General features: G+C 38.3%; 1 protein-coding gene and 4 non-coding genes across 6 annotated transcripts in view; 3 read left to right on the top strand and 2 right to left on the bottom strand.

Moving 5' to 3' along the window:
- The window catches only part of LOC130222033 (gastrula zinc finger protein XlCGF57.1-like), a 171,434-nt gene that overhangs the window by 146,481 nt on the left and 2,346 nt on the right, over positions 1-22,607 (bottom strand). The window contains exon 2 of one of the 2 annotated variants that reach the window (XM_056454651.1): positions 18,842-22,390. The exons of the other annotated variant lie outside the window; for it this stretch is intronic. Within the exon in view, the coding sequence (XP_056310626.1) occupies positions 21,438-22,390 (953 nt within the window). The 3' untranslated portion in view covers positions 18,842-21,437. Of the gene's footprint in view, positions 1-18,841; positions 22,391-22,607 lie in introns of those variants that run through there. 2 annotated transcript variants of the gene reach the window in all.
- trnae-uuc (transfer RNA glutamic acid (anticodon UUC)) lies at positions 10,823-10,894 on the top strand. Its single transcript has one exon. It is a non-coding gene; the product is annotated as a tRNA-Glu (tRNA).
- trnay-gua (transfer RNA tyrosine (anticodon GUA)) lies at positions 10,984-11,070 on the top strand. Its single transcript is given in 2 exon segments — positions 10,984-11,020; positions 11,035-11,070. It is a non-coding gene; the product is annotated as a tRNA-Tyr (tRNA).
- On the bottom strand, positions 11,165-11,236 carry trnae-cuc (transfer RNA glutamic acid (anticodon CUC)). Its single transcript has one exon. It is a non-coding gene; the product is annotated as a tRNA-Glu (tRNA).
- Positions 11,531-11,607, top strand: trnah-aug (transfer RNA histidin (anticodon AUG)). Its single transcript has one exon. It is a non-coding gene; the product is annotated as a tRNA-His (tRNA).

Below are 22,607 nucleotides of genomic sequence, written 5' to 3'. Positions count from 1 at the left end.
GATCTTATTTTCATTCAACAGCAATAGCTGGATGCCTTCATCCATATTAGGGATTTCCTGGAATGTTCTGCTACTTTTGTGAGGCATATATGGAATTTCTGCTCAAGTGTGAATCAAACTTACATGCATTTAAAGTGCTACAATGCCCACATCAACCTATTTTGAGGAAAACTGAAAAATGCATCTCCCTTAAAAAGAAATTATTTTTGTACCATGTTTGATACAATTGTTGTTATATCAAAAATAGTAGCCTATTGAATATCAATATATTGCAAGGTAATGTATTCAGAAATTCCAGTATCTGGACACTACACCTTAGTTAAAAATTCTGTCCAACTGAACATGTTTGTAGCTTCGTATTACATCGAATAACAACTCACACTATCAACTAAATCATATTTTCAGATTTGAAAACAATTACATTTTCAAAAAATAAACAAAAACTGCAAATCAGGAGATCAGAAGCTTAAGAGGTATGATATGGCTCATAACAGACTAGTAAATGAGAAGTGGGTTAATTTATCAATTTTTTTTCCTTTTTGATGTTCCTTGGGGGGGGGGGGGGGGGAGACTTCTTTGGGGCTAACCCCCTTTTCTCTTTCGACCCTAGCAACGCCCTTGCACCTGAGAAGACAAAGACCTGCATAATGAGCCATCAGACAGGTATGTGACTAAGGCCCCATTTACACTAGTGCGTTTTAGTTTTAAAACGTCGTTTTAGAATGAAAACTATCCGCGTCCACACTAACGTTTCACCCAGCGTTTCTGAGCAGCTTGCTGTCTACACCAAACCACTGAAAACTAGGGATGTGCACAATTATTCGATTAATCGAACGCATCAGCGACGATAGAGCATGAAAACGATGATCGATTGGCTCTAAAATTAAATTCCGTTTATTCTTTCTGATTGGTTAGTATTTGGCCGGTAGTTTGATATTTGATTGGTTATGGCTGCAGGGAGTTGCGGTCTAGAGGTGAGACCTGACCAGATCCAATATAGGGGGGTCATACACCAGAAGCAGCGCGTTGCGCCACGGCCCACGCAGCGTCATGCATTTCAGAGTTCTAAACGTATGTGTCTATCAGGGTACACAGCGGTGCCCAGCCACGACACACACTTCATATTTCTGCCGCGCCACAGAGCGCCATCTGAATAGTTTCATTTTAAATACCATGCAAATGTGTTGTGTGATGCTTTCAGCTGTCAGCTGCCGTGTCTCGACACTCTTTTCGGCGAGGACTACGGGATGAGTGATGTTTCACCGGATGACACCAACATCGAAAGCTACTTTGGAGCCATGCATCTTTCTAAACCCGGATCCTTTATTGTGGTGCAAAATAAATGAGTCTCGATTTGCAAGGCTAAGCACCCTTGCCAATAAGTCCCTGGCTGTTCCTGGAACTTCTGTGCCTGCTGAGCGCGATTTTACCACCGCCTGTCTAATTGTAAATAGACTTCGCACTCGGTTTTCATCACAGCATGTAGACCGACTGATCTTTTTGAATAAAAATATGTAGTTTTTCCTTATGTTAAGTTTTATTAGCCATGCATGACAAAATATTAAGGCTGTTTTTGTTTTAAGCAGCATAGTTAAATTAGGCCGGCTTTATTTTATTTACCTCCACCGACTGATCATTTTGAAAGAAATGTTAGTTTACCTAATCTTTAAGTTTTATAGCTGTGGTAAAAAAAAAATATTCAGGCATTTTTTAAAAAGTTTACGCAGCCAAATTATGCTAGCTTCTAATTTTAGTTAGGTCATGTGCTACTTAACAGTCGTTTGGTTAAGTTTTGGTGAAACAGATTTTTGCGAATCTTTTACAAAAAAAAAACTAAAAAAATAAATAAATTAAAAAAATGTTTTTTGATCCACATCTGTTGATGTTGCTGAAGTACAACATTGTTTTGGTAAAAATGTCAGTTAAATAACTGAAATGCAGAGTATCATGTGTGTTTCTTGTTGTTGTCTACAATATAGAAAAAGGTAGGTTATAGTTTTAAAAATGGATTTAATATATTTATAGAAATAATAAGACACATATTTAAAAGGATAATACTGTAAAATAACTTTGGTTTCTTTTTTTCTGCGGGGCTTCAGTTGCCGTTGTTTTGATGCACCCTGTAACGGGAGAACTGCCTCCACTACTTTTTGGTTGGCATGTAGCTCAAGCTCACATGCATTTTGTGTATATAAACACAATTTGTTATAACATTTTCAAGTTGTGTCTCGTCTTTATGATTAATTTTATTTACAATGCGTCATGTAGAAAACCTACACGCCTCTCGTCAGTGGCGGTTCTAGTTTAAATGGCACCCTGGGCAAACCACCTGCTTTTAGAAATGTACTTAGAAATAAATAATTATTATTATTAATCAATATTACACAATTATTATTCTAAATATATAATAACAGAATCAATCCTACATGTAGCCTGACTGGAAAAATTTAAAGACAAAACTGGAGTGATGTGCTAAGATCTCTTAAGAAATCTTTTGCTTGAATATTAAAGACAATTCTATAGAATACAAAAAATATATATATTTTATGTAATTATCTGTTGTCTTAGACTCAACTCATGGCTGAGAATTAATGTTATTAAGTCTTACCTCCCTGATACATCATCTCTCCTTGAAGACATGCTATGAAGCATCTCTCTGCTTCATAGCCATATAGTCAAAAACTTTAGTTTTGTCGACTTGCAAAGCTCGCTACGTGCCGACACCTCTGCATAAAAGGTTTCACAGTACATAAGCGGCCTGTATTTTTTCAGCGTGCGTGTAAACAACCGGTATTCACACCGAGAGCAGAGCAAGGTGCTCATGATTTTTTTGCGCGCATGATTTCAGCTAGCGGTGCGCACGGCATTTTTTAAGACTTACGCGAACAGTTCGCGCGGCGCCGCATTTGATTTGAGTTGAATATGAAACACTGAAGAAATTTGGCTGAAACAGAACGACTGTACAGACGTCTTTTTGATCCGTGATCATAGAGATAACCTAATGATCAATAATTCTTGGCTATAAATTTGCAACAGCCGTGGGAAAGGAGAAATTTTTTGTTAAAAAATTTGGAAAAACCTGAAGGACAAGTTTGTTAAAACCAAAAGAGGCCATGGTTAAAGTGGAGACCCAGTTACACAAATGTTTTTCCACCATTCATAGGTTTAACACGGATTTATATATTTATATATTTTCTGCGCGCAATTTTAGTTTGCTTTCACCACCGTTGTTTCGGTTGCGCATAGAGAACAAACTTGCGCATGCAAAATACGCCAAATGTAAATGGTCTTTAACGTCTTTATTCAGGGATTACTACTTTAAATTAATACACTTGCATGAAGTAAATCGTATCTCAAAGCTTTTACTTGCCCATGCCTAAATACGTCACTGCTCACACTTCTTTTAATGTTTACTGTGTTAACCAATATTGATGGTGATTTTTAATAACCCAACAGCTTTGATTTAATTGTTTTCTGAATCCTGTCATAGTTTTATCAGCACCATTTTAACAGGGCTTTGAAAAAAAATAATATATATATATATATATATATATATATATATATATATATATATATATATATATATATATATATATACACAAGTTGAATGTTATTTAATTGTCGCTATAATGCACACACGCCCTGCCGCTTGCTTAAGCTCCACCCCCGATTAATCGTTTGTCAAACCTGTGGATTAATCTAAATGAATGGTCAGAAACGCCCATCCCTGCTGAAAATGCACATCACGTGACCACCCAAGCACACTCATCTGACATGTGCTGCAGCCTATCTAGCCAGATGAGAGCTGTGCTCGTCAGACTGTTCATCAAGGATCTGCCGCTGGATCTAATCTCACTATATTAGCTAACCGTGATATTTAATTGTCTATATCTAACGACATATTCCCCGACTTTGGTCTTTTGAATCTATTACTTGTTCTCAGGTAATGTGTTTTGGCTGAGCGCAAAGATAAGTTTATAATTAATGTAACCACATTCTGTATATTGACTGATTGCTTGCCTTTATTTCCTATGTATAATGTATCTATGTATAAACCTATTGTATGTTATACTTTTATAATGGCCATTATTGTTTATTAAAACTGATATTCAGCAAAAGAGAAGGTATGTTTCGTATTTTTAATGAAAATTAGAGGCAGTAATGTTATAGGCTCCGTTTTGTTATGAATACGCATACAGTGAAGATGACGGTCATATATGCATCTACACGACGTCTCAACATTATTGCTGTCTGTTAAGTTGCTAATATCAAAATGAAAATAGCCGTTCCTTATATCATGTTTTCATTTTATAGTTAGACATAAAATGTATATTATTGTATATTATTATATTAAATGTTTATAGTGAAACAACTTAGCCTGGATGATGTGAATAGGGTTTTAAAGTACACTGTGCCCTTTGAAGATTTACCGACATCTCCTTGGTAGTCTGTTTTCCATATCAAAGCGTGTGTAGTCACAATAGCAACCCAACGTTCTCCTCAGAATTTCCAACAAGCTTACTTTAATACGAAATTAAAGCCGGTAACAAACATGAAGTACAATTGTGGTGCAGCGATGAGACGAATGTGTTGAGTGACTGACAGGAGGCATGGCTATGCAGGACCACGGTGTGTGTGTGTGTAAACTCGCTTTCAGAAAGGAGAGACAGAAAGCACTTACTGCTGTGGGGCTGCCTCTGATAATAATTTTAAAAAAAAACTCTTAAATAAAGAGGTAGAGAAAGCCCAACTGATATTGCTTTATTGATTCTGTGGGAAAGCAATAATGAACCGGTTTAAATATTTCTGCATAAAGTGTCTGCATAAACCCAAAAGATTCATGGCTTTGGAAAAAAAACATTCGGGGCTGAAGCCCCAGAAGCCCAATAACCTCCCGTGATCAGGAATAAACACCAACCTATTTGTTGTTCAGAGTCTTCATTTTTAATTTTGCAGGGTTCTGGATCACTCATGTTCTCGCTGTCCTTCAATAAACTCTTCACTGGAGCCTGATGGGAATATTCCAGTGTTTACAGCTGAACTGGAGGAGGAGGAGCTTCACTGGAGGAGGAGACAATTATTCTAATTATATGCTGTTTGTATATAGTTTAATGCCATATCAGCAGCACTGGCTATATTCATGGCAACACTTTTATTAAATATTCAATATATAAATTGACAATCATAACTGTGTCTGAAACATCATAGTTTCTTTTAAAACACACAAATAACAACAACAACACTGATAAAAGTCTTATAAACTCTTTCAGTTTGATCAATGATAAAAATTCCTCCAGAAAACACATTTTTAAACATTTGCCTTAAAATATTTCCTGAATAAAAACACTAATATCATTTAAAAATATACATTCTATTAAAATATTTTTTACCATCAAAATATTCTCACACAAGTTACACATAGGTTTTACTTCCCTGTTCAATAAATGTGTGCAAGTCTTGAGTGGCTGATTCTACATCTCGTGTGTGCAGCGTGAACATGTCTCTAATTGCTTACATTTATCTGGTTTTGGCCAGATTTGGTAGCAACACATGAAAAAAGGAAATTTAAGAGCGTTTTAAAAAAGATTTAAAACATACAACATAATATTTCAGTAAATGTAAGACTTTTTAAAGCCTACAATTTAGATTTTGAGATTTAAGACTTAAGACCCTCAGAACCCCTGTAGATAACCCGCGAATAACGCATTACAGAAGTGTTTATAGCTTAGCATCGAGCTAAAAACAAGAGAGTATATTAGCATTGAGCACATAAAGCAGTTCAACCTGCAAGATAATTGTAGCAAATCTGCGAACGCTACAAAGGCCAGATATGATACTTACTTTGAATTGACGCACAACACCCGTAACACAATTGGAATTAAACAGCACAGCTCTGCGCTCTCCAGTCTCTGCCTCAGACTGGGCGCCAAGGGCGGGATTTTTGCCTGCACGTTGATCAGCGAAAGCTGATTGGCTGCCTGCATGTGGTTCAGAGAAAGCTGATTGGCTGCCTGTTTCTCAATCAGTCTCTTGACAACAGAGGGAAACATTTGTGGACAGAAGATTAATTGGTCTTTTTTTTCAGTCTCCTCTGTGAAATCCCTGATTGTATAATACCTTCAGTCAAGCCTTTTTTTTAACATTATTTTATATTTGGCTGCACAAATCTTCTCAGTACATGTCAAACAAAGACATTCGCTCAATTAATAATAGATCTCAGATTTCTTTACCTGTTTTCGTGAGTTTTTGGAATAATATATTTAAGTGGCAGCATGATGGAGTTTTACATTAATTCCTCTTATATAATAAAGTTGGTGAAGTCTTAGACTTTTACACACCTGAAACTCGTCTATAGCGCTTGTTCACTGCTGCTCTTATAGTTGTGTAAATTGCTTCCTTGTCCTCATTTGTAAGTCGCTTTGGATAAAAGCGTCTGCTAAATGACTAAATGTAAATGTAAATGTAAAGTCTCCACTCATAACTGCTCTAAATCACAAAGTTGCTCAATCTAATATTATGTCCCCAATTTCTCTTTTTGTATTCAGTCTGAAGATAAAGTCAATTGCTTTGGGAGTGTACTTAATAGTGTTTAGCGTTGACTTTTCCAGTTCTCCAAAAAAATGCTTTTATCCAAACTTTTGTATCCTCTAAAATTGCCCAGCTGAGGCTCGAACCAGCAACCTTCTTGCTGTGAGACGATCGCGCAACCCACTTCACCACTGTAATGCCTCACATTTGTAATTATTTGAGGTATTAAACTGGTATTGGTGTAGAACTATGCTTACAAATGGTTGTAATTTTTAAAACGTGTGAAAAGGCACCATTCAGATGTAGCGATTGTAATGATCTGGGGAATCAAGCATGTTTCTTTGTGTATGTAACATATAACATTTATCTGTATTCACTTTACTCATAATGAATGTATTATTGAGTCTTATGTGTTCTTAAGTTATAATATTTATTAATCTGACTTCTGTCCTGTTTTTACTTGTCATTGTTTTAACTTTAATTAAATATTCAATATTTATAAGAGTTTCAGATGTTTTTGCCAGTGATTATCAATGCCTCATGTGATTAGTGCTCTTCCTTCATTTTCAGATAAATCTCTATTTAATCATAAGTTTTAGATCTTCTTTCAGTAAATGATCAGCTGTTGATTGTCCTACATTTACAAAAATAGCCTACAGGAATCCTGCAGGATTTTCATTTTTTCTGCAGGAACCTGCTGCTATCCTGTAGGAATTATGAAATCCTGCAGGACAAAATGACGATATGTGCAGGCAATTCCTACAGGTTTAGAATCATGCAGTGCTTTTTTCAGGAATCCTGAATGATCTATTTTTTTCCCCTGCAGAATAGCTGCTGTCCTGCAGGAATGATAAAACCCTGGAGGACACATTGACGATATGTGCAGGGATTTCTTACAGGTTTTACAATGGATCCAAGCAAGTGACAAATCCTGCAGGATTTTATAATTCCTGCAGGACTTGCTGAAGTTATTTGCTGTAATTGGAATGAAAGAAAGAAATTCTGTCAATTGCTGTTGGTAGCAATTTAATATGAGTTCTAACAGATAAACAATACAACAAACAAACAAAAAATAAAAACATAAATAAATAAAAGTATACAAATAGATTATAGGCAATTATAAAAATCCACCATTACTCTAAACCATTCAAATTAAACATTTGCGTTTTACATTTTATTCCTATACTTCTTTATTTCATTAATTAAAATGTCAATCCGTCTATCTATTTTAATTCAACTCCCATCTGTTTTGTTGGATGCAAAAACAACAACTGCAAGACCTGTCCGTGAGATAGACACACGTCGAACGTATGTCTGTGCATTTTATGAGTTCAACAGAGTCTGTCTATCCCTCTTTCTTTTAAAATGTTTGCTGTTGTTATCCTTGCTTCTCTGTCTTTTTCACCTGAGCAACCTATTTTATTCTGTGTCCATTGCCTTTTTGTGGCAGCTGGAACTGGTGCCTCTTCATTTAAGTACACTTTTTATTCCATTTTTATCCTTTAAAAAGAAGCAGGTTAGTGTTATTGTTAGTGTGATTGGTAAACATAATGTGTTTTCTGCAATATTAGAGTAAATTTAATTAGTAAATTATTATAAACATTTATTAAACATTTGAAATAAAATAAAAATGCAAAATTGAAATTAGATAATACATTGCTGCCAATAACGTATAGGTCTATATTATACAAGTATAATAATTACAATATTTTAAGCAGGGCTCTGAACCGGTTCAAGGAACAGAAACGAAAAAATATCAACTTTAATCGTTCTGAACAGAAACGTTTACAGTTAACCGGTTAATAATGTTATTTCATCGTTCTCTTTATTATATGAATTTAGGAGACAAAAGCATTAATTTAAAGCCTGTGTACAAATGTGACGGTGACGCATACAACGTGAAATGCCCGCGAAGCAGACGTCATAAGCGAGAGTCGTGTCTGATGCGACGAGTTTGTCTTAAAGGTTACAGAGAACCTGCTCTTTCCTGTACAAAGGTATGTTTCGGTTTAAGTTATTGTTACTAAAACTTGTATTTATACTAAATGAATTATTGATTGTCGATTGTTTTTAGAGGGGTCTTCATGAAGAAAATCCTTTTGTAACATTTCTCTTAAGACAAATCATCTGATAAATCGATCTGTAATATTGAAAGATTGAGGGGCAGATCATAAACATGATAGATGAAGTTTTGAATGATATGATAGATATTATCAAACAACAAACACGAATTAACCGAATATGCAATATGATCCTCATAATGATCACAGTGAAATGAGGTAAGCGCTCGTTTTATATAAACTATAAATGTCTGACCGTGCTTCCTATTTAGGCCTATGCCAGTCTATAAAAAGATAATATAGCTTGAAACACTAATATTTAGCAACACCTTAGCAACCACCTAGCAACACCTTAGCAACCGCATAGCAACCACCTAGCAACACCTTAGCAACCGCCTAGCAACCACCTAGCAACCACTTAGCAACACCTTAGCAACCGCCTAGCAACCACTTAGCAACACCTTAGCAACCGCCTAGCAACCACCTAGCAACACCTTAGCAACCGCCTAGCAACCACCTAGCAACCACTTAGCAACACCTTAGCAACCGCCTAGCAACACCTTAGAAACCGCCTAGCAACCGCATAGCAACCACCTAGCAACACCTTAGCAACCGCCTAGCAACCACCTAGCAACACCTTAGAAACCGCATAGCAACCACTTAGCAACACCTTAGCAACCGCATAGCAACCACCTAGCAACCACTTAGCAACCACCTAGCAACCACCTAGCAACACCTTAGCAACCGCATAGCAACCACCTAGCAACCACTTAGCAACACCTTAGCAACCGCCTAGCAACCACCTAGCAACCACTTAGCAACACCTTAGCAACCACCTAGCAACCACCTAGCAACACCTTAGCAACCACATAGCAACCACCTAGCAACCACTTAGCAACACCTTAGCAACCACCTAGCAACACATTAGCAACCACATATCAACACCTTAGCAACCACATATCAACACCTTAGCAACCACATAGCAACACCTTAGCAACCGCATAGCAACCACCTAGCAACTGCCTAGCAACACCTTAGCAACCGCATAGCAACCACCTAGCAACACCTTAGCAACCGCCTAGCAACCACTTAGCAACACCTTAGCAACCGCCTAGCAACACATTAAAAACCGCATAGCAACCACCTAGCAACACCTTAGCAACCGCCTAGCAACCACTTAGCAACACCTTAGCAACCGCATAGCAACCACCTAGCAACACCTTAGCAACCGCATAGCAACCACCTAGCAACACCTTAGCAACCCCATAGCAACCACCTAGCAACACCTTAGCAACCGCCTAGCAACCACCTAGCAACCACTTAGCAACACCTTAGCAACCGTCTAGCAACCACCTAGCAACACCTTAGCAACCGCATAGCAACCACCTAGCAACACCCTAGCAACCGCATAGCAACCACCTAGCAACACCTTAGCAACCGCCTAGCAACCACTTAGCAACACCTTAGCAACCACCTAGCAACACCTTAGCAACCGCCTAGCAACCACCTAGCAACCACTTAGCAACACCTTAGCAACCGCCCAGCAACCACCTAGCAACACCTTAGCAACCGCATAGCAACCACCTAGCAACACCTTAGCAACCGCCTAGCAACCACTTAGCAACACCTTAGCAACCACCTAGCAACACCTTAGCAACCGCCTAGCAACCACCTAGCAACACCTTAGCAAACGCATAGCAACCACCTAGTCACACCTTAGCAACCACATAGCAACCACCTAGCAACACCTTAGCAACCGCCTAGCAACCACTTAGCAACACCTTAGCAACCGCCTAGCAACACCTTAGAAACCGCATAGCAACCACCTAGCAACCACTTAGCAACACCTTAGCGACCACCTAGCAACCACTTAGCAACACCTTAGAAACCGCATAGCAACCACCCAGCAACCACTTAGCAACACCTTAGCAACCGCCTAGCAACCACCTAGCAACCACTTAGCAACACCTTAGCAACCGCCTAGCAACCACCTAGCAACACCTTAGCAACCGCATAGCAACCACTTAGCAACACTTTAGCAACCCCATAGCCAGTGGCACAAAGGATAACGCTAATGACTATGCATCAGAGGATTCTAGCTTACGGAAACCATGAGACTGTGTATGAGAGCGTGCGTAAATGTATGAGTGGTACTTGTGCAAGAGAGGCAGTGAAGTGTGCACGATCAGAAAGAACTGAAGTTTGTGCCAAGACTGGCCCTCACAAGTGGCAGCTCCCATATGGTCTAGCGGTCAGGATTCCTGGTTTTCACCCAGGCGGCCCGGGTTCGACTCCCGGTATGGGAGAGCTTGAGTGTTTTTGCTTCTGCCCTTTTTGGCCAGCAGTCGGACTGCAGCAACCTTAAGAGGGTGGGCTTGTGGAAAGCTCTCATAAGCCTTCGATAGCTCAGTTGGTAGAGCGGAGGACTGTAGGTGGGTTGTTGGCAATCCTTGGGTCGCTGGTTCGACTCTGGCTCGAAGGAGATCTTTTGCGCTCAGAGCTGCTTTCATACCTGTGCAGTTCTTCAATATCTTTGTCGCTAGAGCTCAAAGTTCACCATGGAGGTGAAAAGGAAGTTCCCTGACCGGGAATCAAACCCGGGCCGCGGCGGTGAGAGCGCCGAATCCTAACCACTAGACCACCAGGGAAGGCTGGCAGAATTTTGCCCTCAAGCCCAACTGTGGGCCTCCACGCTAGTATGCTGCAGCTGCTCTGTCAAAAATAAATCTAATGCTTGTAACCTCCTCCTGGCGAGGAGAATGTCTCAGACCCTGGATCACAGTTCTTCTAGGGAGGGACTGTCACATGCTCTGTGAGAGCATCCTATCGACACCACAACTTGCCATAATAACAAAGCACAGCATGTGTTCAATGAACTCTGTGTTGACAGAGCTGTGTCCTTGTTACAAGCAACAAGCTAACGATGACAAACTAAGCAGACAGGGCCAGTGGCGCAATGGATAACGCGTCTGACTATGGATCAGAAGATTCTAGGTTCAACTCCTGGCTGGCTGGCTCGCTTTGGTCTTTTTGCTTTGCTGTCAGTCAGTGCACTGCGTTCGCCTTTCCCCCTGCTGGAGCTGTTCAGTTCCACTCTGGAGTGAATCGAGTTTCTGGGGCCGCCAGCACAGAGCCCGTGGGGTGCTCCCCTGGTTTCAAAGGCTGTCCCAACTGCTGATTTTTCTTAACGTCTACTACAGCTACACCAACCGTAAACCCAGCCAACTTTTTGCAAAAGTCCCTACCACTTTGAAGTCACCCAGCCAACTTGCAGCGTAATCTCTTCCTCTTGTAAGTCTCTGAGCTGCAGCAATACCTAAGTGCTCTGATAAAACATGCATAAAATAAACTATGGCTTTTAACCTCCTCTTGGAGAGGAGAGAGTCTCCGACCCTGGATCTCAGGTCTTCTATGGAGGGACTGTCAGGAATCCTGTAAGAGCATCCCATCCACACAACCTCTTGCCATAAAAACAAAGCAGACTGTGGTGTCGGAACTCCAGGTTGACAGAGCCTTGTCCTTGTTTCAAACAATGTTCTAACAAGGTGCTGAGCAGAGTGCCAGTGGCACAAAGGATAACGCTTATGACTATGGATGAGAAGATTCTAGCTTACAGAAACCATGAGACTATATGAGATCAGAAAGAACTGAAGTTTGTGCAGACTGGCCCTCACAAGTGATATCTCCCATATGGTCTAGCGGTCAGGATTCCTGGTTTTCACCCAGCGGCCCGGCTTGGACTCCCGGTATAGGAAGGCTCGAGCGTTTTTGCTTCTGCCCTTTTTGGCCAGCAGTCGGACTGCAGCAACCTTAAGAGGGTGGGCTTGTGGAAAACTCTCGTAAGCCTTCGATAGCTCAGTTGGTGGAGCGGAGGACTGTAGGTGGGTTGTTGGCAATCCTTAGGTCTCTGGCTCGAAGGAGGTCTTTTGCGCTCAGAGCTGCTTTCATACCTGTGCAGTTCTAACATATCTTTGTTGTTAGAGCTCAAAGTTCACCATAGAGGTGAAAAGGAAGGGACTGTCACATGCTCTGTGAGAGCATCCTATCGACACCACAACTTGCCATAATAACAAAGCACAGCATTTAAACAACATTTACCGGTAGGAATGACGTCTTGGTTTACTCATTCTCTCTTTGTATTGCCGTATATACGGCTATTACACAATCATAATACACTGTGATAGCCTGGGTCGTTAGTTGCATTGTTTTGTTTTCTGACTACAATCGATCGGCTTAATCGAGCAGAGACCATCTCATTCAGGCGATCTCGGACCGATTGATTTGACGCGGATTCGAGCGAGATTGCTGAATTCACATATGCCAAATGAATTGCGCTAACGGGGCAAACAAGACAGATTCCGAAACAAACGTCTATGTGTGAAAGCACCCTAAGATTGTATTTACACGCAATTGACAGACAGTCACAGCCAAACTTGTGTGACAAGGCAGCACTGGCCTGATTGGGCCAGTAACATTCTGTACACTGGCCCAAGCGTCTCGCACACTGACCCCGGGCCATTGGGCAGTCTGTCAAGCCCTGAATTATGTTTCCTTTGGTTTGTTCGGTTTGTTTTACTTCATAACAGGATCTGCTGCCTAATTGAAGGCATGTGATAGCGACACCCGGTGGTTATTCATTGAATAATGCATTCATTGAATGTTCATTTTTGTATAGCAAGCCAAATTCTATTGATATTTATAAAAAACCTCGCGGGCCGCCGTAGTTTGGACAGCCCTGGTCTATAGATTCTAACTATCAAAATGTAACTTGTTTTTGTGCCAATTTTGTTTTCTTTCCTTCGGTTTTTAGTTGAACAGAACATGTGTGAGCACCTCAGCTTTCTTGATAGCCTCTTATTCACCTGGTAGGTAACAAAGATGTTTTTCCCTCTAATTATAACTTGTGTTTGTGCATACAAATATGCATAAACATTCACAAAAGCATATATAAGATACCCTGTGACAAAACCTTTTCCTTTTGACACAGTAAAGCGATCCCATACTGGCCATTTTTGCTACTTTTGGCCTTTGTAGATAATTGTTTGTACATTAATCACAAATGGATGAGAAACACTGTAACTTCAAACTCATTTGTGTTTAGTCCAGGTGCTATGAAATATTTTATATAATCTGCAGAGGTAATCAGGTGTAAAGTGCTATATATCTGATCCAGTCCTCCAGCATATTTTTTTGCTTCAAATTAAAGTCTTTTACACTAAAAGCATTATGAAATTGGTCTTTTGTTGCTGATAATTGATTTATATTATCTGAAATATAACTAATTGTATTATATTTAAATGTTATACATTTAATTAGTGTGAATTATCAATTAATATGAAAATATACATTTAAATATGCATCTAATTTTGCTTCAATATCTAAAGCTTTTACTGTGTATTGACCTGTTTGTGAAGCTAAATCTTTAACTTAAGTTGATTGATTTGCACTGATATTATGTTTTAAATTGCCGTCTTCAACATTTGCTGCATCAGCAGTGTTTATTTCTGGATTGTAAATGTATTCAGATTCATTATATTTTATGTTATGATATATCTATAATCTACAACAAAGAACTGAATTGCACTGACTCTGGAAAAATGAGTCAAACTGACTCTCTCATGTGTCTTATGATTGGCTGTTTACTGCACTTGTGTGCTTGTGAGATTGGCTGTTTGCTGCACGTCACACTTTCAGCTGCGTATGCTCAAGAGTTGATCACAAACTAAAATCAAGTCAACAGGAAAGGTTTATATCAAGCAATGTCAAATCAATTAACATCGTTGTGACCAGGTTGGGTTTATTTGATTTTGTCAACTTCCAGAGCTTCCTCACTTAACCAGGAGGAGGGAAGATGCACTCAATTTGCATAGTGACATTCTGAAATCCAATTGAAACTAGCCTAATAGACAAAAGTAATCAATGCAACCGAACCAATGCACAAAAAAATCACAACACATTAAAACGTTACCAAGACAGACACACACAAGAGTTTTTTTTTTGTTGCTATGGGCACAAATCAAGCAACATGTAACAAACTAATCAAGAAAGCAACTTCTAGTCACAAACTTCCACAGCACAGCAGCTTCTAAATGCACCCACTCTGTCTCAGGTAGGCTCATATCTAGTAGCAGCTGGGCATAGTTAATCTGAAAGCAAGTTAGGCTGCGGTCATACAGAGTTTTTTGCTTGCGAAATTATGTTGTACAGCACTGCGAAAAGGGGCGGGATAAAACATTATGATTAGACGTTAATAAAAGCAAGCAATTACTCCATATTTAAATTTCATGTCCAGAGAGGTCATTTTTTGATCGTCTAGTCGTCTCATGCTCTCACATGGTGCGATTTCAAGCTTTGGTCTTACCTTTGTCGTGTTATCCACTATCAAATCTGTCATCCATCTATATATTTAGAACTAGGAAATAATTATATCACAAGTGAAATTATTGTATAGACAGTTTATACAAGGTAATTCAACGACAAGAGTTCACTTTCATATCTACACAATGCAGAACTTTTAATGTGATTAACCTGTTACACCTACACCAACTACAGCATTTCTCAAACTTCTTTTTCACTATGGTGTAATTACAGAGGTGGACATCACATAAAACAACAACTGCACTTACTACTGTAACTTGTTTTCAACAATGAATTTAAATCTTTGTGTCACATATTCATTTAAATAAATGGATCATCATCATGTGCAGTTATCTTTATTTATAGCTGCCTAATAGGCCAGACCATTAACTGAATAGGACTGTTTTACATATAAGAAACCTGTTAACAGGTATAACTGTTCATGCCAATACCAACTTGATAGCCTAAAGCATAATACATGAACAGGACCTGCCTTACATCTCTTAAGACAAATAAGCAAAGGTGTCTATAACAATACATGCTTGATTCCCCAATCATTACATCTGAATGGTGCCTTTTCACATATTTTTAAAAGCTAGATAACCATTAGTAAGCATAGTTCTTTACGAATACCAGTTTAATACCTCAAATAATCACACACACACACACACACACACACACACACATATATATATATATATATATACTTGTGTGTGTGTGTGTGTGGCATTATTGTGTACAATTTGGCATCAGCATCTTTGCTTAAGAAATTAGAAAAAATAAAATATTAGTCCTTAAGAACAGGATGAGAAGTTTAGAGTTTAGAAACATAAGTTTAGAAATATGAAACACCCGCAGATGGTGTACTGGTGTTCCCTAAGAGGGCAAACTATGACTCTTCCAGTTAAAGAAGTTAAACACTCGGGCGAGTGACTATACTGCGCAAATAATTGTATTAACTACTAAACAACTACTAAATAATAGTAGTTTGGGATGGATTGCTATTGTAAATGCCAAGAAAATGAGACAAACTACATTAAAATAAGTCCTACAGTGATTCCTATACAATACTTCATATGCTGTTTCAAATGTCATTAGCTGATCTGCAGGTGCTCTGTATGGTTAATGATGTCTAAAGTTAATAAATGTGTCTAAACATGTCAAAGTGGCACAATACAGCATATGAGAGACAAACATTTGATAGTTTTTCAATCAATACAGACTGGTTAAAAACTCTGGCAGGAGCAGGATGTATATGAAGTTATTTGCAAAAACATAACTCAATTTTTTTGAGATGTTTGTAGTATTTTCAAAATACAGTATTTTATTTTGCTACATTGTGTGGCTGCTGTATTTTGTAGTTTATTTTGACACATGTAAAATTAGTATTGCACATTATAAGTTAATTAACATGAAGTGATGATATGGCTGTTTCTCACTGTTGATTGTAATGCATTAGCCAACGCTTAATGAATCTTTGTGACTTTAACGTGTTACCTTTTCTTTTAGTCCTCTGCATTTGACCCATCTAAGTGCACGCACGCAGACACACACACACACACACACAGAGTGAACATACACCCAGAGCAGTGGGCAGCTATCGCTTCCAGCACCTGATGAACTATTTGCATGATTTGATGCCTATATATATATATTTATAATTTTTTTTCTATTTCTCATTTAAAGGAGTGTTACACGACTCTGTTATAGACTTATCTAAAAATTAACTGAAATTAATAAAAGTTATACTTTACCACAATAGTTTTGTTGTTCCACATTTTCACTTCGTCCTCCTTCTGTTGCCTGTTTCACTTGATCTTGAATCCCTTCTCGATTTCGAGTCCAGTTAACGTAAAGTGTCTTTATGAAATATTTTGACGGTTAACTGAGACCAGACATGTGAGGAATAGTCTGTGTTTCTATTTAAAATATCAGCTTTGACAAATGTAGGTACTAACAAATCCCAACCACCACCTGATTACCATTAAATACTTCTCATGAAAGTCAAGCCCTTTTTAAAACGACCCATTGTTCATGTTGTCGGAGGAAACACTTACATACATCTGTGCATTTGTCTGAAAAGCATGGTGTGAAAACTTCTACCATTTCTACATTATCATTTGTTGTGTTTGTCTGGTGTTGGCCTTGGCAAAAAGCACCTTCAGCTGCAGGAGTTCGACACAAATGTAACCCTAAAAACTGAGTGAAAGGCGTCACATCGGATCGAACCGCCAACTTATCCAGCATATTTTTTGCGTGGGTCAGTTGGCATTTTTGTGTGGAGTTTGCATGTTCTCCCTGTGTTCACTTGGGTTTCCTCCAGGTGCTCCGGTTTCTCCCACAGTCCAAAGACATGCGCTATAGGTGAATTGAATAAGCTAAATTGGCAGTAGTGTATGTGTGTGAATGCAAGAGTGTGTAGGTGTTTCTCAGTGTCGGATTTGCGGCAGGAACGGCCTCCGCTGTGTAAAACATATGCTGGATAAATTGGCGGTTCATTCCACTGTGGCAACCCCTGAATAATAAAGGGACTAAGCTGAAAAGAAAATGAATAAATGAAATATTTGTAATATAAGATTACTGTACTGTTAATGATTATTGGAAAAAATTATTGTAATACAGTCTTGGCAATGTTTTTAAGAACTGACTAATAATAATTATTACAAATATATATTTAAAATATTATAAATAAAAATTTAATAATTCAACAAAGGGGTCATATTTATAGACTATAAATTATTTTATTTGTAGTTTTTTCCATTGACACATTTAGTTACTTATTTATAAAAACACATAACAAAATGTCAATCCTAAAAATATTTAAATTTTAAAATTTTTGTATAAATATAATTAATAAAACAAAAAGAATTATAGTAAAGTCAGACACAAATGACCAATACTGTGCTATTTTTACTACACTTCATTTATTACACTGAGAAAACATGAACATCAATATGTTGACTACACACAAGAATTAACTTGACTACACACAACAACAAAGTGTTACATTTGCACACACACTCACTGTAAAACCCAATAAGTTAAGGCAGTGGTTCTCAAGCTGTAGTACGCAGAAGAATCGCTGAATAATAAAAGAAAAAAATAAACACACTTCAAACCCTTTGATGCGTACGATAACACCGATGTGTTCAGCACTGGGTGTTGCCTGGAGCGAGCGATAACCGATGTGCTTAGAATATTTACTGCATCACGTCATCAGATGTTAAAAACATCGGCTTGGTGCAGAGCCTGAGGAAGAGGCTTTCTCCTTCTCATACATGTTTTATCTCCACTGATGTCCACTGCTGTAGTTTTCATTGAAGGGAATGCTGACATGAATTCCAGCATGCTTTTTTAAATAGCAGAACATGAGTATTATTGGCCCAAAACCTTAAAAAATATAAGATGCAAGATTTGAATCTTGATGAACATATTGGTAAATCACTTCTTGCTATTTAAAACACACATCTCATGTTCGACTCATCAATTCCTTAAACATTACAACATCATACAGTACTCCACCTTAGAAATATTGCTAAATTATGACAAGTTTAATGCTTTACATGGCTAAACATTTACTTTATGCCTTCACTGCTATTACTGTAACCCATTACACTCTTAACCCAAACTAGTTGACTTTATTAGAAAACTCCAAAGAAACCCATTGCCTTAAACCTCTTATGTATTTACACCAGGTGAAACTAAACAGCCCTACTTGAATTAACTTTGAACCTTTACACTCTTATTGGACTTGCGGTAAAATGTTAATTCGAGTAGGGCTGTTTAGTTGTATCTTGTATAAAATGTAAGAGGTTTAAGGCAATGAGTTTCTATACAATGTTCTAGTAAAGTCAGCTAGTTTGGGTTAAAGAGATGGTTCACGTTTTACTCTCTGTAAACATTTTTCATAAAACTTTCTTTATTATTTATTTATAAAGTTTCTTTATTGTGTTGAACACAAAGGAAGTTTTTTTGAAGAAAGCTGAAAAGCTGAAACTATTCACATCTAATGTAGGAAAAAACAAATGCTCTGGAAGTTAATGTTTACAGGTTTTCATCTTTCTTTCAAATATATTTTTTTGTGTGTGTTTAACTCAAGAAAACAACTCAGACACATTTGGAACAAGAGAAGGACGCGTCATTAATGACAGAATTTATTTTATTTTCATCTCTTTAAGAGTATACTGAAAGAAATGTCCTGCTCAATGTAGCTAATTCAGCTAAGTGTGTAGCTCCTTGAGTACTTAATTAGAAATCAAAACAATGATCATGTCAGTCCCAGCTTAATAATACGTTTTTAAGGAATATTCTTATTCAAAGGCTTCATCCTAATCAGCTCAGAATCTCAGAATTCCTGAGATTTGATACTGAGGAGAACTCTTGTCAAGGTTGTAACAGTGATATTGAAAACACTGAGCATATTTTCTACAATTGTATATACTCTGAGTTATTTTAGGCTCATATACATGACAGAATGTCTCATGTCAATATCCATGTAAACCCTTTTTGCTATAAACAAGTTAAATTTGGTGTAACTAAATAAAATTGTATACAGCATGACCTGGTTAACATCCTTTTATGCTTTGCCAAATTCTTCATTCATAAATGCAGGTTTTTGTAAGTCAAAAGTCTGCCCCTCCAATCCCACCAACATTGCTGGTTAGTAGTAGTCAGATATATATTAGTGCTGTCAAAACTAGTGTGTTAACGCATGCAATTAATTTGAAATATTTATCATGTTAAAAAAATTAACGCAGTTGCAGTTTTTTTATTTCCTGTTGTGGCCGACGTGTGTTCAACATACAAAGAAATATGGATAAGACCAAGAAAGCACATTTAGAAGGAAAGTTTCAGTATAAAACAATTAATGTCGCATTACCAGGCTATCCAGCGTTTCCTCTGGAGTTTCATCTGAGGGGGGTGAATTTTTTATAAACCAATATAAAACAAACAAAAGCTAGCTATAACAATTTAGGTATATACAATACATAAATCAAACCGTTAAGCCATATATAAATGTCATTTTACAAAGGCCTGTCTGAAATAAAGATTTTAGATATTTTCTAAAAACAATAAACACCGGAGGAGGTTTGAAACACTACTTATAAAGTATTTAAATATGATGATATTAATCAAATCGTGCAAACAGAGCATTTTATGGGTGAGTGAAAGCAGAAATAGGCTGCCTTTTTTTCTGTCCAGCGCAGCGCCTCTTGACAAACACATCGAGGAAAACTGCAAATATAAAATGTGTTCTGTGTCCTCAAACAAGTGTTTATGCTTTTATATGACGTGGTAACATTTAAAAAAGAAAAACTTTAAATACATGAAGAGCTTTGTTAGTGAAAAGCTGCTGAGCGCAACAAACTATAGGCTATATTTTATTACTTGCTCTTATGTGCTGAAATACTTAACACATTCCTTTAATTAAGATCACAGAATAAACTGCAGCATCCTTAAATAAAGGGGAATCACCTATTGTGTCATATAGCCTATAGGGAAAAATTAATGTTTCAGGGCTCTCTGGAGCATTTGGGCTGAATGTTTGACAGCGTATATCTAAATGAGGATGTTATGAAATACATTTTCTACCGAGTTATTAACGGAGAATTTCTGTTGTGTTATATTATGGATGGTGCGCTCTATGCCCTGGCGAGACCACTCGATTGTCAATGCCAACAGTCGATCGGTCAGTAAATGAATATGATGAATGATAACACACAGTATAGACATATAATGTACTGCTGTACGGTATCGTGTCGTTTGCTTGTTTCGGTTGTCTTAATTTGAATGGTTTCGGGATGATGCGATGGTGTGCTTTATCTGCCTGATTCCCGCTGAAGTGGGTGGGTTGTGTGACGTTTGATTCGGGGGACTTTCTGGGGTGCGTTTTGTGTGAGGCGCTGCAAGCTACTAGCCCGACAGTGGAAACTCGACATTATTTCGGCCTCACTGCTCTACCTCCCGAGCGATTGGCTCAGCCCGGTCCAATAAAAGCCCTGGCTTACACTGGCCCGACAGTGGAAATGCGGCTAATGGAGTGGCTTCATGACAACTCAGTGAATGTCCTTGAGTGGCCCTGCCAGAGCCCGGATCTAAATCCTATTGCACATCTCTGGAGAGATCTGAAAATGGCTGTACACCGTCAATTCCCATCCAACCTGATAAAGCTTGAGAGGTACTGCAAAGAGGAATGGGCAAAATTTTCAAAGACAGGTGTGCCAAGCTTGTGGCATCGGATTCAAAAAGACTCGAGGCTGTAATTGCGAAAAGTGCTTCTTCAAGACGAAGGTAACTGAGGTAAAAACTCTGGGTATTTACAGTGAGTTAGGATTTATCTGATTGGTGAATCATGTGTTAGCTAATGCAGGACCATCATAAGCATGTGATCCTCTCGAAAGTAGTTTATAATTAAACTTCTCGTAAATGAACAGCCAAACTAAATGAACAAGCTGCTGTTTTAAACATACTCATGTTTGTGTGGACAAGACCTCATTTTTGAGGACTCTGCTCTCCATTGTGAAGCTTCATGTGAGTGCTGAGGCTTCTTTTATGTTTAAAGCCCTTTCCACACTCACTGCATCTAAAACGATCCTCTCCTGAGTGAATCATTATGTGGCTCTTAATGGAGTCTTTATGTGTGAGACTCTTTCCACACTGATCACATGTGAACACTATAGTTCCAGTGTGTCCATTCATGTGGTTCATAAGGCTAGATTTGGATGTGAAGCTCTTTCCACACTGAGCACATGCAAACGGCTTCTCTCTGGCGTGACTTATCATGTGGTGTTTGAGTGAGCTGTTATATGGGAAACTTTTACCACACTCTGTGCATGTGTAAGGTTTTTCTCCAGTGTGAATCCTCATGTGGGTGTGAAGGTTTTGTTTTTGAGAAAAACTTTTCCCACACTGTGTGCAAGTAAAACTTCTCTCTCCAGTGTGTGTTCTCATGTGGACTTCAAGGGTGCCATTTAGATTAAAACTCTTTCCACACTGAGGGCAAGAGTAAGGCTTCTCCCCAGTGTGAATTCTCATGTGCGCTGCCAAGTTTCCTGCATGATAGAAGCTTTTTCCACACTGTTGGCACATGTATGGCCTCTCCCCAGTGTGAACTCTCATGTGCGCTGCGAAGTGTCCTGCATGACAGAAGCTTTTTCCACACTCTTGGCATGTGTACGGCCTCTCCCCAGTGTGAACTCTCATGTGCGCTGCAAAGTTTCCTGCATGACAGAAGCTTTTTCCACACTCTTGGCATGTGAACTTTCCAGTGGGAATTCTCATGTAGGTTTTACACCTAGATTTAGATTTCCATGGTCTTCTGTGTGATGAAGTCTTTTTAGTCTGTGTGAGTTTTTCATCAGTCGTTATTTCTTGGGGTTTCTTAAACTGTTGTTTCTCTTTCACTTCGTTCCATTGATGAGTCTCTTCTTTCAGCACCATCAGATCTTTAAAAGAAAAAAGTTAACTTTAGTATGAAGGCACAAAGAGACAAGCATGAAATGGATGTTTCACCCAAAAATGAAAAAGTCTTTGGTGTTCCCAGAATGTGTCTGAGGTTTCAGCTCAAAATCAGATCATATACCTTGCAGAATATTTAATTTTGAGGGTCAGAGGAAAACCAAGCTCTTTTTGTACCTGTGGCTTTAAATGCAAATGATCAAA

This window comes from Danio aesculapii, chromosome 4 (assembly GCF_903798145.1).
Source record: "Danio aesculapii chromosome 4, fDanAes4.1, whole genome shotgun sequence".
Taxonomy (NCBI): domain Eukaryota; kingdom Metazoa; phylum Chordata; class Actinopteri; order Cypriniformes; family Danionidae; genus Danio; species Danio aesculapii.
The sequence above is the reverse complement of the archived record's forward strand: the minus strand, read 5'-3'. Positions and strand labels throughout refer to the sequence as shown.